Source organism: Mus musculus, chromosome 9, assembly GCF_000001635.26.
Source record: "Mus musculus strain C57BL/6J chromosome 9, GRCm38.p6 C57BL/6J".
NCBI lineage: Eukaryota > Metazoa > Chordata > Mammalia > Rodentia > Muridae > Mus > Mus musculus.
Window position 1 is genome coordinate 7,459,280 of NC_000075.6, and position 18,146 is coordinate 7,477,425.

General features: G+C 40.3%; 1 protein-coding gene across 1 annotated transcript; it reads left to right on the top strand.

Moving 5' to 3' along the window:
- The first annotated feature begins 4,861 nt into the window (after positions 1–4,861).
- Positions 4,862–17,590, top strand: Mmp1a (matrix metallopeptidase 1a (interstitial collagenase)). The gene is given in 11 exon segments (NM_032006.3): positions 4,862–5,016; positions 5,588–5,803; positions 5,806–5,828; positions 5,920–6,068; positions 6,272–6,397; positions 7,658–7,816; positions 7,918–8,035; positions 14,810–14,943; positions 15,977–16,139; positions 16,644–16,747; positions 16,916–17,590. Coding segments are annotated over 11 exon segments (1,392 nt in total). The 5' UTR covers positions 4,862–4,917; the 3' UTR covers positions 17,017–17,590.
- Positions 17,591–18,146: the final 556 nt, after the last annotated feature.

Genomic DNA, 18,146 nt, shown 5'->3' on the forward strand with positions numbered 1-18,146 from the left:
GCTATTTTCTGAACCTTTGTGAGCGTCACACTGTATGCAATTGTTTCCACATTGGATTCAGAGTGGTTACATTATTTTCTCTCTTGAGTGAGCTTAGTAACCATTGTTTTCTACATCCCAGGGAGACAGGAAAGGGCATTTCTCTAAAACTTCGTATTCTGTCTCCAGATCTATCAACAGTACTCTTGTGAATATACCCAAAGGACTCTACATCCCACGGCAGAGACTCTTGCTCAGACTTACTCATTGGTCTTCGATTTATAATATCCTGAAATGGGAAACAACTAAGATTTCCTGAAAGGAACAGGAAAACATAGTACATTAATGAAAGGAATGTTATTTAGCTGTTAAAAATATGAAAATCAAAGGCAAATAGAGCTATAAAAAGTCATCCTGAGTAAGACAACCCAGACCCCAAAAGACATACACACTCACTTGTAAGTGCATGTTAGCTGTTAAGTCTTTGAGAGGCAAGCTGCTTTCTGAATAACCACAGAGGTTAGCTATAGAGAAGGAACTAGTGGGGAAGAAAGGATCTCCAAAGGGAGGGGAAATACGCTCTATAGTTGGGAGAAACAGGAGGGCTACTGAAATAGGAGGATTAAACAGGAAGGTCAGGGAAGAGGAGGGTAAGGGAGAAAATACACAGAAGAACTGCTAACAATATGGGATTTTTGAAGGGGCATACAAAAACATACATTAGAAGTCTCTTAAAATATATACATACATGAAAGAAATCTACATGGGATCACTAAATAATAAGGCAGCTAGAGCCCCAACTAGGCATTACTGTCAATCAAGTGAAATCCCTAGTGAGTACCAGGAATGGGATCTATCTAACTCAGTTGTTATCGAATGGATCTGTGGTAGTTTGAGTGGGGTGGACCCCCCATAGACTTCATGTGTTTAAATGTTTGGCCCACCGTGAATAGTATTATTAGGAGGTGTGGCCTTGTTTGAGGAAATGTGTCATCCAGGGGATGTCACCCAGAGCTTTGATGTCTCTACCTATGCTCAAGCTCTGCCCGGTGTTGAAGAGTGAGCTGCCAACCTAACACACTCTCTTGGCTGCCCTCAGATAAAGACCTAGAACTCTTGGCTCCTCCAGCACCATATCTGGATGCATATTACCATGTTTCGATCCATGGTGATAGTGGACTAAACCTTTGAAACCATAATCGGACCCCAATTAAATGTTTGCCTTTTAAAGAATTCCCTTGGCCATGTCATCCCTTCACAGCAATGAAACACTAACTATGACAGACCCAATAGAAATTCCAAAACAACTCAGGCTATTACCAATGTGATTGGCTGCTCTCCACAATCTGATGTGAAGACCCTGTTGCTGAAGACAGCATCTACATCATTCACTGACCACTGGAAAGTTCAACTGATGCTTTCCTAGGGCCTTGAATTCTACTGACTAGTCTTCATTGTACTAGAAGGTACTGTGCACACTAACAAAGGAGAAAGCCAAACATCAACTCAGCTCCAAACCCTTTGATCTACAATGGTGATCTGTCTGCATGATATGGTGACTTAATCGTAACACAAGTATCAGTGGGGTAGCCAACCATAATCTGATTGGATTTAATGTTCAGTCCATGAGAGGGAACTCATGCCTGATACTTCACTGTGGCCAAGAACTTGAGACTAGACAGACAATGGACCTAGGGTTGACCCAAACACTACCATACTGCTGAAAGAAAATAGTAATAAAATGACTCCTAATGACATTCTACTATACCCATAGATCAGTGTCTCAGTCATCATCAGCGAAGGACTCTTGTTCAGGAGTCGGGAACTAATAGTGAATACAACTAGTGAACAATGTGCAGAGTGAGGATTTTGAAACACTTATTTCTAACTGGGATGTCTCTATCAAATCTCTCCCCTCAGGGGTCAAAGACCTATGCATGCAGAAGAGGAGGCAGAAAGATTGTGAAAGCCAGAGGGGATGGATGACACCAGGGAAACAATGCCTTCCAGACTCACAGGACTGAAACAGTATGAACTCAGCGAGACTGTGATAAAATACAGGGAGCCTGCATAGGTTCAAACCAGATGGGGCCCAGTGCTGAGATGGAGAAGTAACCAAGAAACGACCCCCAGTTGATAATTGCTCCCAGGGGAAAACTAGTTTCTCCAAGGGAGCCACACTAGATACACAAATCACACATAAAGGTAGGCCCCAGGCCCAGCAATAGATAACCAATACAAAATGAGCTCAATGGTATTGTTAGAAATATTTTGAGGGTCTCATATTACTCTGTGTGTGTGTCTGTCTGTCTGTCTGTCTGTCTGTGTGTGTGTGTCTGTGTGTGTCTGTGTGTGTGTCTATCTGTGTGTGTCTGTGTGTGTGTGTCTGTGTGTGTCTGTGTGTTTGTGTCTGTGTGTGTGTATGTCTGTGTGTGTGTGTGTGTCTGTGTGTGTCTGTGTGTGTGTCTGTGTCTGTCTGTCTGTGTGTGTCTGTGTGTGCGTGTGTGTCTGTGTGTGTGTGTCTGTATGTGTGTATGTGTGTGTCTGTGTGTGTGTGTCTGTGTGTGTGTCTGTGTGTGTGTGTGTGCATGTGTGTGCGTATGTGTGTCTGTATGTGTGTATGTGTGTGTCTGTGTGTGTATGCATGTGTGTGTGTGTCTGTGGTGTATGTGTGTGTCTATATGTGTGTATGTATATGTCTGTCTGTGTGTGCGTGTGTGTGATGCTTGTTTATTTTTCTTTCTGTTCATTTTCTTTTTTCCTTGTTTGTCATTTTTGCTTGTCTGTCTGTTTTCTTAAGAGACAGGGAAAGAGTGGAGTTAGAAGGAAGGGTGGGAAGGTGAGGAGAGTATGAGGGAAAAGAACCTATGTTCAAAATATATTCTATATATTTAAAATATATAGAATTTTAAAACCTTGTTTTAAAAACAAAATAAAATAACAAGAGCATCTTAGATGCCACCCACCTTCAACTGCCCCTGCCCAGCTCCTGATGGCACTGTTTTCCTGTGTTCCTTGCGTGAGCTGAGGTCACCCCGCTGAAGCCTTCTCATGTGCACCTACACTCCATCTGATGCCCATGAAGAGAAGGTTGGTCTTTGTGAGATCCTCTCTCAGTTTCCTCCTATGCTGATTGACTCACGTATTACTCCTCTTAGTCAAGGAAGCTGTGGTTCAATGAAGAGAGGAAATGAGAGCTATCAAATCAATCCAAACATCCATTCTATCAAAGTATTATTTATCAATAAAATATCGTTTGTCTCTCCATGAGGGCAGACATCCACAAGTGGAAATAGTCCTGAGAAACTAGACCACGGTGCAAAGATGAGAGTGACACAATGGGGAGCTGACCTTGTGGAGGAGGTCAGTGCTTCTTGGTGCTGTATAGTGTTGAGTTCCTTTCAGGAGAGAAGGGACAGAAATAGAGCAGCCTAGAGACAGACCACCTTGTCTCACTAGTGGGGACACAGATGACTTGAGTCAACACCCACTTCAATTGTACATGAATCATGGGTGTTTGAATGAACATCTTTCAGTACACAGTGATCCATGTAGTTGCTATGCAAGAGAGGCTCTGAGAGACCTACTGAATGGATGAGCATATTAGTGTATGTATGAATGAGTGTGGATATATGCCTCTCTCTCTCTCTTTCTCTTTCTCTCTCTCTCTCTCTCTCTCTCTGTGTGTGTGTGTGTGTGTGTGTGTGTGTGTATGTGTGTGTGTGTGTGTGTGTATGTGTGTGCAGTATCAACATATGTCACCTACCTCCAGTGAGCAAAGACCCTAGAAACACACTTAGTCTCTTGCTAGACTGTTTTACCTGTTACATTTAGACAGATTTCAGAGATGGAGCCTTTTTGTCCCATGATGCTGATAAGCAGGGTCTATGTGAGTCTTCATATTTCCTCTCCCAGCTTAGATGAGAATTCTTCTTGGGCAGGTTCTCACAGCCTAAGCCTGGATTAAAATAAAGAGAGGCCATGGTACTTTTGCAATCTTGTGGCCATAGTTCTTGAAAGGCAGAAGACCTCAGAAACCCAGTAAATACTACATGACCTAGAGTTCCAGATGTGTGGGCACTGAATATTGGCTGTCACTCAGGGTCAGTGATCCCATCCTCTGTCCTTGGAGCAAGGTGTGTACAGACAACCAGAGAACTGAGTAGCAAAATGTGCTTTGTATAAGGACCACAGAGGACTATAGGGCTGGCTCAACTGGGGAAGGGCTGCCTGAGCAAGGGAAGAGAAGGTTGAGTTTGATCCAAGAATTCAAGTGAAACAGTGAGACATGATGGTATGTGCTTGTAGCATCCCAGAACTGGGAATGTGTGACATGCTGGGTGAGCTCAGAACATGAGGATCCTTTCTAAAACTAAAATGGATGGTCACTGAGGAAGAGGAACCAAGGCTGTCTTCTGACCTCATGTATGTTCACATACAAAACATGTGAACATACATTACACCACATATATACACACACAAATACACATATTCAAACACATCACATACACACAAACATACACACCACACACACACACAAATATGCATATCCAGATACACAATACAGACACACATACACACACACATGACTTTGAACTATGCTGTCTCTATGGATTAATAGGACAGAACCTTTTTCAAATACAATGGATATGAATAAGAGAAGACAGCAGTGTAAATGCTGAAGATCATCTCTTTCACACATGTGCTGCTGGATAGTCCTGGTATTGCTGCACCAAACCAACCTAACTCAACTGCTAAGGTCAAAGTGTCTGATTTCTTCTCTGCTACAGAAGAGGATGTTGTCAACCATGAGTCACATAGCCTCTGGCTTTCTAGAAGTACAAGAAGTCTCTATATAAAGATGGAAGTTCCTGACTAGGATGTTGGAGCAGGCAGGAAGGAGGCCACTGGTGATTTTGCCCAGAGAAAAGCTTCAGCATGCCTAGCCTTCCTTTGCTGTTGCTTCTCTGGGCTGCTAGCTCATACAGTTTCCCTGTGTTTCACAACGGAGACCGGCAAAATGTGGAGACAGTCTGGGTAAATGAATACTGCATTACAGAAATGGTGTTTGCTAGAAATGTAACCTTCTCAAAATGTGTATAGTCAAATCTATATACCTCTTTCTGGTTGGGGTAGGGGGGACCCAAGCAAGGAGGGGCAACTCCCTCTATAAATGTGGATTTGTAACAAAGTGCAAACCTCTCCTACAAAACTACATACTTTTCAGTTGTTAATGCTGGGATGGTCTCTGCTCTAAAATAATTAGGATAATGAGGGTAGGAAAGCCTAATCAGAGCTTGAAAAGTAATTCTCTATTTGGCTAAAATATCAGGATGTCATTTTAAAACCATGAGAGCCATTTTTCCTCTTAGATTTTCAATAACTTTAAATATTTATCTATTCCTAATTATGAGTGTGTGTGTGTGTGTGTGTGTGTGTGTGTGTGTGTGTGTGTGTATGTGTGTGTGCCATGTGTACATTCCCCCAGGTCGAGGCCAACAGAATCTTCAGATCACCTGGGCCTGTACTCTCTGCCAGCAGTAAGTGCTTTTATCTGCTGGACCATCTCTCCAGACCCTAGTAGTTCATTATTGTTATATTTTATCAGAAATACCTGGAAAACTACTACAACTTGGGCAAAAACATGCAAGCTAAAAACGTGAATGGCAAGGAGATGATGGCTGAAAAGCTGAGGCAAATGCAGCAGTTATTTGGGCTGAAAGTGACTGGAAATTCAGATCCTGAAACCCTGAGAGCTATGAAGAAGCCCAGGTGTGGGGTGCCTGATGTGGCCCCATATGCCATTACTCACAACAATCCTCGTTGACCAAAACACATCTGACATACAGGTAACTAGAAGGAGAGTCACAACGGGGGCATATCTATACCACTGGGACAGAAGGAAACAAGATCCACTGTGTCTCCATGTTATTTTCTTAGCATTTTAAACTACACACCATATTTGCCAAAAGCAGTTGTGGAAGATGCCATCGCGAGAGCCTTTAGAGTCTGGAGTGATGTGACACCACTTACGTTCCAAAGAGTCTTTGAGGAGGAAGGCGATATTGTGCTCTCCTTCCACAGAGGAGGTAAACTCTTCACCCTCACTTTGCCCTTCAACCTCTTCTGCTTTGTAGGAAGAGTTCCTTGTTGAAGAACATTATTGATTTTCTGGAGCCGAAGAGGAAAGTAGTATCACAATGGATGGAAGAACATTGACTGCTCAACAAAACTCTGAGCTAACCAACATGAGAACTAAGTGAGCCTTTTGATGAATTTTTGTTTCTTGCAGACCATGGTGACAACAACCCATTTGATGGACCTAACTATAAGCTTGCTCACACTTTCCAGCCAGGCCCAGGTTTGGGGGGTGATGTTCATTATGACCTTGATGAGACGTGGACCAACAGCAGTGAAAGTAAGTTCACCAACATTGTTTCTTGCAGTTTACCTGGACCTTCCGAGTTCCTTGCAGTAGGCAGAATGCGTTAATTGAAGCAAATAGTCTATCACCACTCAGAGACTTAGGAGTACACTGAGAAGCATGAGACATGAGTATTTTCTGATTGCATATTGCCTTCCTCCTGGCAAACAGGTCACTCTAAAGCTTCTCTGTGCTAAGTCCTCTGCATAAAAGTTCTGGTTCTTTAGCTTGAGACGTTCATGGGACTCCTAACAGTGGGAATGGAGTTGTCTCTTAATTTTTGCCTGTGCTCAGGAGCCTTTTGATCCTACTGGGTTTCCTCATCAAACTAATATGAGGGTTTGCACATAGTCTTATGGCATCTTGTTGTGCTGTTGATATCAATGGGAAGGCTGCTCTTTTCTAAAGGGAAACAGAAAAGATAGAAGGGAGACAGGAAGTCAAGGGAAGGCTGGAAGAGGTAGAAGGCAGAGAGGCTGCAGTACATTCAGGATATATTAAATGAGAGAAGAATAAAAACTAAAATTCAGAGGGTTTGTGAGATGTGACATCTGAAATCCTCATTTTTATTCTCAGAACCCATTTGGTGGAAGAGAACTGAATCCTTTAAGCTGTTCTCTGCCTTCTACACAGGCATCCTCAGTACACACTGTGTTTACGAACACATGTGTGAGTGTGCACTCATGCTCACACACAGACACACATGCACACGCACATGAGCAAACAAAGATACTCTAAACAAATAAAGTAATTTTTTTCAAAAGGAAGGAGGTATTGAATATTTAATATGTTTCTTATGGGCCTGGAATTTTCCTTACAGGAATGATGCAATAAAACAACAAATTTGTTATTAAATTGGAAGACTGAATGATAAGAAGGTGTTTTCTGTAATTTCAAATTTTCACACACTGTGTGTCTATCAGCTTTGTAAATAAGAAGTACAAACTGTTAGCAGAGTTTCATTGCTCCTCTAAGACGGATCTTTTCCCAGCTCAGGGTTAACATGGACTCAGCTGAGCTGGACCTTAAGTCAATAAGAGCTCTATTGTATAATATAACCCTAGAGTGTAAGCTTGGCTGTGCCTCCTTATTATTAATAGATGCACACTTCCACTATCAGGAAAAGACTGTATATGCATGTGTGTAGTTTAAAAAGTGACTAAGAAGGTGTGAATGTTTACCCTGGAAGATTATTTCCTTAATAATATCTCAAAACCATTTTTAATAATTAGATTGATCTCTTTGTCCTGCCAGATTTCAACTTGTTCTATGTTACGGCTCATGAACTGGGTCACTCCCTTGGGCTCACTCATTCTAGTGATATAGGAGCACTAATGTTCCCCAGTTACACGTGGTACACTGAAGACTTTGTGCTAAACCAGGATGATATTAATCGCATCCAGGACTTATATGGTAAGTGAACCAACCTTAGCTGCATAGTCGAAGGCATTTTCACCCTCCAGGTGGCCTTTCAGAACCATGGAGACTAACTCCAGCTCTCTTCTATTCTTTAGGACCTTCCCCAAATCCCATCCAGCCAACAGGTGCAACAACACCACATCCATGTAATGGTGATCTAACCTTTGATGCTATAACTACATTTAGGGGAGAGGTGTTTTTCTTCAAAGGCAGGTAAGATCATCATTGTTTCCTAGGCTCTTTATTCACTATTATAAGCCACCAATAGGGCTCATGTGTTAGCCTCACACTACAAAGTAGCAATTGCTTACATTTCTTCTCTCTCTCTCTCTCTCTCTCTCTCTCTCTCTCTCTCTCTCTCTCTCTCTCTCTCTCTCTCTCTCTCTCTCCTCCCCCTCTTTTCTTAATTTTTACAACTTATAATGACTGATTTTCCACATGCATTAGGTCAACTTGTTCAGAGATAGTATCACTTTAGGGAAAACCTGAAAATATGTCACTTTATGGATCTGTAAATTAGGGCATGGAAAAGGGAGAGTTCCTCAGAGCTCATGGGTAGTATAATATATATTAGTCTCCTGACCCCCAATTCAGACCTCTTTTAGGTATGTTGATCTGTGTGTTGATAAGTATGATGGTACTTTACAAGTAGAAACTCTTTTAAGATACATTTTCCCAACAATATGTGTGGGTATGTATGTATGTATGCATGTATGTATGTATGTATGTATGTATGTATGTATGTATGTATGTATTATGTATGTATATGCCCCTCTAAACCTTTTATCAGCTTTTCTCTGCTTCTGAAAGGTCTCTCAGCCCTTTTAGAGGCTCAGGAAAGAGAAGGGAAGAAGCCATTGCTGAAAGAGTTCTGAGTCCTTAGATCTTCTCCCAGGCAGAGAAGAGCAGCCAGGATGCTGTGCATCCTTCCACATATGAGGGAAGTAAAACTCCCTGTCAGTGTGTGGACCTAGAAGCATGCTGGTCCCTTTTCACAGAAGGACTACACTTGCATCCTCCACACCACAACAATTTCTACATATCCAGGAAGCATACCTGATGCTCCCCACCAAAAAAGTGAACATGGCATAGGAACTCCACAGCCCTGTATCTCTCCAGCTCTTCTTCTCAGAGCACAGTTGGTGCTGGCTGGCTATGTTGTGACTACATCTACATCCACATTCAGATATTGGCTCCAAGTGCTTTCTAGGATCTTCTTTACTACTTATGAGAATGAAAGATAAGGTTGGGTCCTGCATGATGGGAAGGTTTGAAATGTAGCCTTAAAGGAAATCTCAAGGGCTGGGAATGTGGTTTAGTAGATCGGCCATACACAAAGAACTGGTTTGATCTGAAGCATCAAATAAATCCGTGTATGATAGGACACAGCTGTAATCACAGCACATGAAAGGTAGAGCTAGGAGCTTCCAAAGTTCCAGTTTGCACTGGAGAGACAGCTAAACAGTTAAGAGCACGTGGTGCTCCTGCAAAGGACCCGTATTTGAACTCCAGCACCAGCATCTTAGCTCACAACCTCTGTGGTATATAATTAGATCATTTCCCCATTTCCTTTCCTCCCTCTAATCCCTTCCATACATACCTCCTTGCTCTCTTTCAGATTCAGGGACTTTTTATCATTGTTCTTACATGTGCCTATGTATATACATATGCAAATCCCTAAATATAAACTGCTCACTCTGAATCCTGTTATTTGTATTTATATTTTTAGGGCTGTGCTTTTGGTATTAGTTAACCAATTGGTGTGCTTTTCCCTGAGAAGACTATCTCTCATGTTTCCAGTATCTCTTAGTTGCCTGTAGTTTTTTTTTTTTTTGGGGGGGGGGGGGAGGGGGCGGGGCTGAGCTCTTGTGGGCCTTACTGGTCTACTGTGGCAATTGTATTGTCCTTGGTCAGCCCATGTTTATGTAGTCATTGATGAGATTTTACAGGTGTAGCTTCAGACACTCCTAGGAGACAATCTCACAGCAAACTCTGGTGCTCTGGTTCTTATACTCTCTCTACCTCCTCAGTGATCCCTGAGCCTTAAATATGGGAGTGCTTTTTAGAAATATCAACTCAGACTGAGCTCTACAACCCTATATTTGGATTTGTTATGGTTTTCTGTAGTGTTTTCTGTCTGGTGCAAAGAGAAATTTCCTTGTTGAGGGGTGGATACTACATTTATTTATGGGTATAAGAACAATTATTTAGAATGTAGTTAGGGATTATGCTAGTTAAGTGGTCAAGATCTACAACACCACTACCTCTGGCACAGTTTATCTCTTATTGATCATGTCTGAAGTATGATTAGAGAGCTGTTGGTTACCTTCAAGTTATGCATGCCAGCCACTACTGCACCCTTAGGTTATAATGCCAGGCTGCTCATTTGTGAAGTTCATAGCTGCCATAGCTGGGTAGGACTGCTGCTTGCCTCCCTCCTTTGGAAGCTTGCATGGCACCTTCTGGCATCACGATAGCTAGTCCTTGGGAAAGAGGCTTTCAGGTTAGTTTCAGCTCAAGAGCCTCTAGGCCCTGTGTCTGAAGTGTACAAAGTCTTTAGTAACAGGGGAGTTATCTTCCACTTATAGAGAGCAATCAAGGACATCAGCTATAGCCCATAATATTTTAGGAGTCTCTTGGACAATCCTGACCAAGAACTCACAAGAGGGCTTCTCATAATAGTGTTGGGGGTTTATAGGGTGGTCTTTGGCTCTTGGAGAGATCATTGTTAGCCCAGATGGAAAAATCTTACTTAAAACTATATATGTCTATTTATGTAGCGACTTATGCATATTATAGGGTTTTTCTTAGGATGATAGTTAATAGTATGATTTCTTATTACTTTTTCAGACATCTCCTCCCTCCTTGTGTATTTATTTCAATCCCCCTTCCTAGTTAGAGCTACCCCTTTCCCGTTTTTCTGATCAAGTCACTTGTGTCATATCATTCTCCTCTCGATTGCTCCCACCTTCCTATCCTGGTAATGACCCCTTTTTACTTTCTTGATTACTGTAGTTATTGCAGGGTATGTACTCACATCGGACGATTTAGAGGTAGGAGCCTCCAACAACTTAGAACATTTGCTGTTTGTCTTTTTGGCTTACATCATTCAATATGATCTTTTCTAGTTCCATCCGTTTCTCTGCAATGTTCATAATTTCCTTTTTCTCTTTGCAGCTGAATAATAGCTCATGGTGTATGTGAACCACATTTTCATTATCCATTCATCAGTTGAAGGACATGTAGGTTACTTTCATTCTCTAGCTATTGTGAATAGAGCAGCAATGAACATGGATGAGCAAATACCTATGCGCATATGCCAAGGGGTGGGTCCACACTGATTTCCACAGTGACTGCTCTGGTTTGCAGCTCCTAACAACAGTGAAGGAGACCCTTTTTGTTCTTTCCCAGCCCCCATGCAGCATTCATTGTTCTTTGTTTGCTTGGTCATTTCCATTCTGACTGGGTTAAGATAAACTCTCAAAGGTATTTTGACTTGAATTTGCCTAATTGCTAGAAAGAATAGACTGGTTTTGATACATTTCCTAGTCATCTCTTTTCTTCTTTTGAGAATTCTCTTTTTGGGTCCCAAGCCCAATTTTTAATATGTCATTTGGGTTTTGTTGGTGTTGGTGTTTTGAGTTTTTGTTTATTTTGGTTATTAATCCTGTGCCATATGTAGAGCTGACATAGATTCTCTCCCATCTGGACTCACTCCCTTTCTAGCTTTTATTAGGAAGCATCAGGCTTTTAAGGAACAATAATAAAATACAATAAAATGAGGTAAGATAAAACAAATAAATCAGAGTTGGACCAGATAAGCAAACAGGAGCAAAAGAGCCCAAGAGAAGGCACAACAGATTCTCTCATATGCACACACAGGAACCACATACTAACACTAAACTTGGAGCTATAGAATATTCATAGAGAACTTCCTACTGACCCGTGCAGCCCTTGTGTATGTTGCTCAGTCTCTGAGAGTTCCTGCAATTAATCAGGTGATCATATGTCACAAATTAATTATACATATTGACTTAGAGGGCCTTATTTTCTTGGTGTCCTCTATCCCCTCTGGCTTTTATTCTCTTTCTTCCTACTCCTCCACAGGATTCCCTGAGCCCTGAGGAGAGAGATTTGATGGAGACATCTATTTAGAGCTGAGTTTTCTAAGGTCTCTCACTCTTTGCATATTGTCCGGCTGTGAGTCTCTGTATTTGTTTCCATTTACTGCAGGAAGATGCTTCATTTTATTGCTACACACACACACACACACACACACACACACACACACAGAGAGAGAGAGAGAGAGAGAGAGAGAGAGAGAGAGAGAGAGAGAGAGAGAGAGAGAGAGAGAACTCTTGTTTTACTTTAGATCCCTGGGCTATCTAGTCTTTGGCTCTTGGTCAACCAAGCAGCACTGGGTATAGGTGTTATCTGGTAGAGTGGACCTTAAGTCAAATCAGATATTGTTGGGTTGCTCTCACAACTTTGTGTCATTGCACCACTATATCTTACAAGCAGAACACCACTGTAGTTCAAGGATTTGTAGCTGGGTTGGTGTTTACATTTCTCTTTGGGTAGCATTCAGGTTCCTTCCTGTACCAAACTTAGTATGGGTGAAGGCTTCACAGTAGGCACCATCTTGATTTCTCCATGTTCAATGAGCTGAATAGGAGTTAACTTCAACAATGAGTACTTGTAGCTAGTTTGTGGAACCTAAGGAGGTTTGAAGTTTTCATGTTATAGGTCCTTCACTTCCTTGGTTAGGTTTATTCCTAGACATTATATTTTCTTTGAGGTTATTTTGAATGGGAGTGTATCCTTCTCCATACATTTGCTGTTGATGTAAAGCTAAGCTATTTATTTGTGTGAGCTGATTCAGTATCCTGCAATGCTCTGAATTTGTTTAATGTTTCTATAAGTTTTCTGGTTTAGGGATCTTAATTTTAGGGATCTCTAATGTATAATAGCAACTCATCAGCAAATAAAGGGAGATTGACTTCTTCCCTCTCTGCATCCCTTTAATTTCCTTCTCTTGATCTATTGCTCTAATAAGTACTATGAGCATGATGGTGAGAAAGACTAGGTAGGGATAGTGGGCCTTCCTGTTTTTGATCCCAACTTCAGTGGAATTGCTTCAAACTTTTCTCTATATAGAATGATGTAGGCTTTGATATATATATATTTGTATATGTGTGTATATATATATATGTGTGTGTGTGTGTGTGTGTGTGTGTGTGTGTGTGTGTGTATACATTTAATTGTTTTGGGGTGTGTTTTCTGTAGTCCTACATACTCTAGAACATGTATCATAAGGGCATGGTGAATTTTGTCAAAGTTTTTTTGTGGCCATTCATATGATCATATGATTTTTGTTAAGTCCACCTATGTGGTTAATTGAATTTATTGACTTAAATATATTGAACCATCTCTCCATTTTAGAGATAAAGTCAACTTGATTATAGTGTATAACTGTTTTTATGAATGTCTGCATTCTGTTTTCAAGTATGTCATTAAGTATTTCTGAGTCTATATTCACCAAGGGTATTGGTGTGTAATTTCCGTGTGTGTGTGTGTGTGTGTGTGTGTGTGTGTGTGTGTGTGTGTGTGTGAACTATGGTCATGTTGTTGATACATGTGGTTATTTGTGTTCTCAATGATATAGTGTATTTTAATAACTTCATATTTTTCCAACATCACTCTTCAGGCTTAAATATTGTTTCCTGTATTTTCTTTAGATTTGGGTTTTAGATAAAATGCTTTTAGGTTGTTTACATCATGGAACCTTTTTCTTTCTCCTTCAATTAAGGTAGTAGTTTTTCTGGCTGTATTAACCTAGACTACCTGACATAACTTTTTAGAACTTGAAATATATTGATGTGGGCTCTTCAGGTTTTCAAAGTTTCCATTGAGATATGTGTTATTAACTTGTTTTCCTTCATATGTGGCTTGTGTTTTTTCCCTTGCAAGTTTCAGTACACTTTCTTTGATACATATATTTAGCATTTTAACTATGATGTCCTGTGACTCTTGGTCTAAGCATGGAGTACAAAAGGAGGCCTGGTTGGGTGGAAAGGTTGGAGATAGTGTTGGTAGAGTGTGTGGGCTATGGGGAACAAGGTAGAGTGTTAGCAAAAGTCTCAATTTTGTGGTTCAGGTAGACTAAGCTGGGATGCTGGATGTGGGACCCAGGTTAAAACTGAAAGGTTAGAGAGGATCAGGGAGACTTACTAGGCTAGGCCCTGATGAAGAATGTGGAAGATCTGGCTGGGTGAGGAACTGGAGGTGGTAATATAGGGGTCTGTGATGGTAGCCTCATAAATTAGAAAATTATAATCACCTATAGTGATTTTAATCTTCCCTGGATTTGGGGATCCACAAGATTATCCATGCACCACCACATACTCAGAGATAATGAATGACCTTCACTAAATACAGTATATTGGCACAGGATGCTATATTGCAGTTGGTCACATGCTCCTCATGGTTCACCAAAGCTAACCATATATTTAGAAGGTTTATGAAAATTGGTTGTGAATCACAGCCAATATCAAGGTTAAATTAAATTATACTAGAACCACCAGTAATAGAAATAAAGCATTGCTTTGTCATCACCTTCACTGAAGGTGTTAATAGTACTGAGCCTCAGACTCAGAGCTTTACGCACGCCAGGCTAGCACTTAACCCCTCTGCTCTAGCCCACTCCTATTCACAATACCTTTTACTCCTTATAGTCTCCAGTTTGCTTATGCCATTTGTGTCTCCAAATGATCGGGATTCCATGTGATATGTTACTGTCGGTCTCAACATTTGCCACAGCATGAGTATTTCCATCAAGAAACAAGCACGTCAAGCAGAAACCTTCATGCCTTACCCCTCCTTCAGTGAGACAGTAGACATTTGCTGACAGGACCGCTGCAGTGAGAAGAGGCTGGAGATTGCTGAGAGACCCACTGACAGCCACACTTTCTCTCCCTTTTGTATCAGGTTCTACATTCGGGTAAATAGATTCATGCCAGAACCTGAGCTCAATTTAATAGGTATTCTCTGGCCAAATCTTCCAGTTAAACTTGACGCTGCTTATGAAGCTAGTATGATAGATCAAGTCCGCTATTTCAAAGGTAATGTTTCTAATTGTTTCTCTTTGTTTTTATAAACTAAATTTTCATTCAGTTTTGTACTGAGATAAAAGGGTATTAGCTACATTCACTGCACAGACTTCTGAATGTTCAAGCTTCTCCAAGTAAGTTTATGGGAGCTCATCAACTTAGTTAAAATTTATATTGTGTATTCAGCATAATTTTATTAAGATTTAAATGACTAGAGTTCTAATTCTTTAGACTCATTTAAGATCTTGTACACAATTACTGTGTTTTAAACTTCCTCCATATGCCTGGGAGTGCTCAGATATAAAATTGAGAGTCATGAGCCAATTCTACAAAATATGACACAAAAAGATTTTGTATATGCAATTCCCTCAACCCCCATTGTGATGTGAAGCACCCTCTTGAGAGGGGGGAAAGCCATCAGCAGGTAGGCAGACGAGGCACTGATGACTGACTTCTAGTACAGTGGTAACATGTTTCTCTGCCTGTCATCCCAGAGATTTTTTCCTTGATATCATTTTGTATAACAGTCTTGAATCTGCACAAATTTACACATCTACCTTGTAGGATGCTGTTGAAATTTGTTACTACAAAATGGACTAGAAATTAAGGTTGTTTGAGGGTCTGGCTTTGGAAAGGAACTTCAACTGCAATGGGGGAGGGGAACATGAGATAATTTTCAAAGCATGTTACAGATTAGAATGTCCTGGGAAGAAAAGAAAATCTCATATAAACAAGGTTTGGTGGCTCATGCCTTTACTCCTAACAGTTAAGGGTCTAAGGCAGGAGGATTGCTGTAAATTATATAGTGGATTCTAGACCAAAGTAGGTTGCAGTAAGTTCCTTGTCTCAAAAACACAACAATCAAACAAAAGGCAAACTCATTTAATTGCTTTGAGATTGGATCCTGATATCAACATTCAACAGAGAAGACACTAAGCCCTTCGCAGCACAGTTGCAGTCTGTAGCTAGGACACACTGTTCCAGCTTTACGAAACTTACCTGAAAATGTAGACAAGGAGAGTCATTTGTGGTATTTGATTGACAGGCAGCAAAGTATGGGCTGTTCAAGAGCAGAGTGTACTGAGAGGATTCCCCAGAGACATCCACAGTTTCTTTGGCTTCCCTAGCAATGTGACACACATTGATGCTGCTGTTTGTGAGGAAGAGACTGGAAAAACATACTTCTTTGTTGACCACATGTACTGGAGGTAAAGACTTAAATCTGAATAATGCTATGTTACAAGTTGTTTCTACACAGAAAGATCTTTAAATGCATTTCAAATGATGTTAAGCAACTGTCTTTTATATAAATGGCTGTAGCCACTGAGTGTTCATTACCATGTGCTAACAGGTATTGCAATGTGCTTGCTTGTACGGGGAATCCAATGAGCCTGTCTTGGTATTCTGTGCTATGGAAAGGTTGGGGAGTAAAGGCAATCAACTTCTTCATCTACTTTGGCCTAAATTTACCATTCACAAAGTATTTTACCCTAAGAAAACATCTGTGTAGTTCATTGGATTTTAGAAGGACCTTACCTTATGCATATTTTGGTATAGCCAACATCCTACATTTTCTCACCCAGTTCACTCTTTTCTAATCTCAAGAATTAAAACATTTTATAGCATCCATACTCTTGTGTTTTCTGTACGTATTTTAAGCAATCTTCATGGTTGGTCAAAGGTCCTAATACTTTTAAACACTTTTTGATCAGGTATGATGAAAATACACAGTCTATGGATCCAGGTTATCCCAGATTAACAGCAGAAGACTTCCCTGGAATTGATGATAAAGTTGATGATGTTTTCCAAAAAGGAGGTGAGTATAAATATATTTTCTCCATTTTGTTAAGTATTAAAAGTAATAGCAGTACTACTTATACAGCAGATGTAAAAGGTATGCATATTGATGGCATGCAACACTCAGGATTTAGTCAAAATCTGAAAGCTTCATGTATTATATGATAAATATCTTTCTTATTTCCAGAAAATTTCTATTTCTTTCACCAATCAGTTCAACACAGATTTAACCTCCAAATAAGAAGAGTTGATGATTCCCGTGATTCTAGTACATGGTTCAACTGCTAAAAATATTGGAAACTCCTTATCAAGTTAATGGAAATACATATTCCATGATCTTAAAGAAGATATTTTTCTGAAGAACCAAATATTGTTATGTTTTATTTACCTTCCAGAAGTGCTGATACATAGAGCTACTAACTACAAATTAATTTTATTCTGCAAACTTTCACAATTTATAGTATAATATTTTATGAACTAAAAGACTTTAGTACTACAACTGACAACCCAAGAAAGTCATGTCATGGTTGAAGAGTCACTGAAGAAAGGCATTTTTACACTTCAAGACTCTCACTGTGATTCTAGGCATCTCCTTTCAAGAGAGGAGAGTCAACAGAAAAGGTCTTTCCAAAGTAAAAATGGCTCTGAAAACAGGAACAGGTACATGAGAGGAAATGCATTGCTGCTTTGGTTTTGGTGTTTAAGAGAGAATCTCATAGCCCAGTGGACTCTGAACTCTTCTACCTCTGATTCCCACATGCTGATATTCTGTAATCCCTATTGTGCCCAGCTAAGAGACACTTCCTGTCCGAAAGTATTTGATACTTAAATAAAGCCACTATTGTCTCTAGTGTTTTATAAGATCTCTATTTCATTATGTTATTTCCTGATTGTAAAGCCTAACTTATAAGTGCTATTTTTTTCTCATTTACAACGGAAAACAAACATATGAAAAGTTCTCATGTGAAAATGAGTCTATCCAAAATTTTGAATTTTCTACAATTCTGTAGAGTTTGTTCTATGTAGAGATGAGTGGATTCTCTATTTTCTTTGTCCCAGACAAGAAATCTAAACATGGCTTAAAGGCAAAGTAAACAAAAGCAGAAAATATTTTTTTTAATTTGATGCTGCTTCATCGCTTAGGCAAATGGGAAAGTGACATTTTCCCAAAGCTATACTTCTGGATAGTGCTGGGGCCGAGGGTGGCAGGCAGCCAGTGGGCTGTATGCATAAATGAGAAATCTGAAGTCTCCAGGTCATGGCCCAAGTGAGACCTGAGAGATGGTAGCTATCAAAATCAATTGAGGATATAACTGCAAAGCTAGATCCTGCCCAGATGAACAATGCGTAGAAAAACCTGAGAATCTTAAAGTCCACAAAGGCAGTGCAGAGGACTATAGCCTGCTTTGATCCTGAGA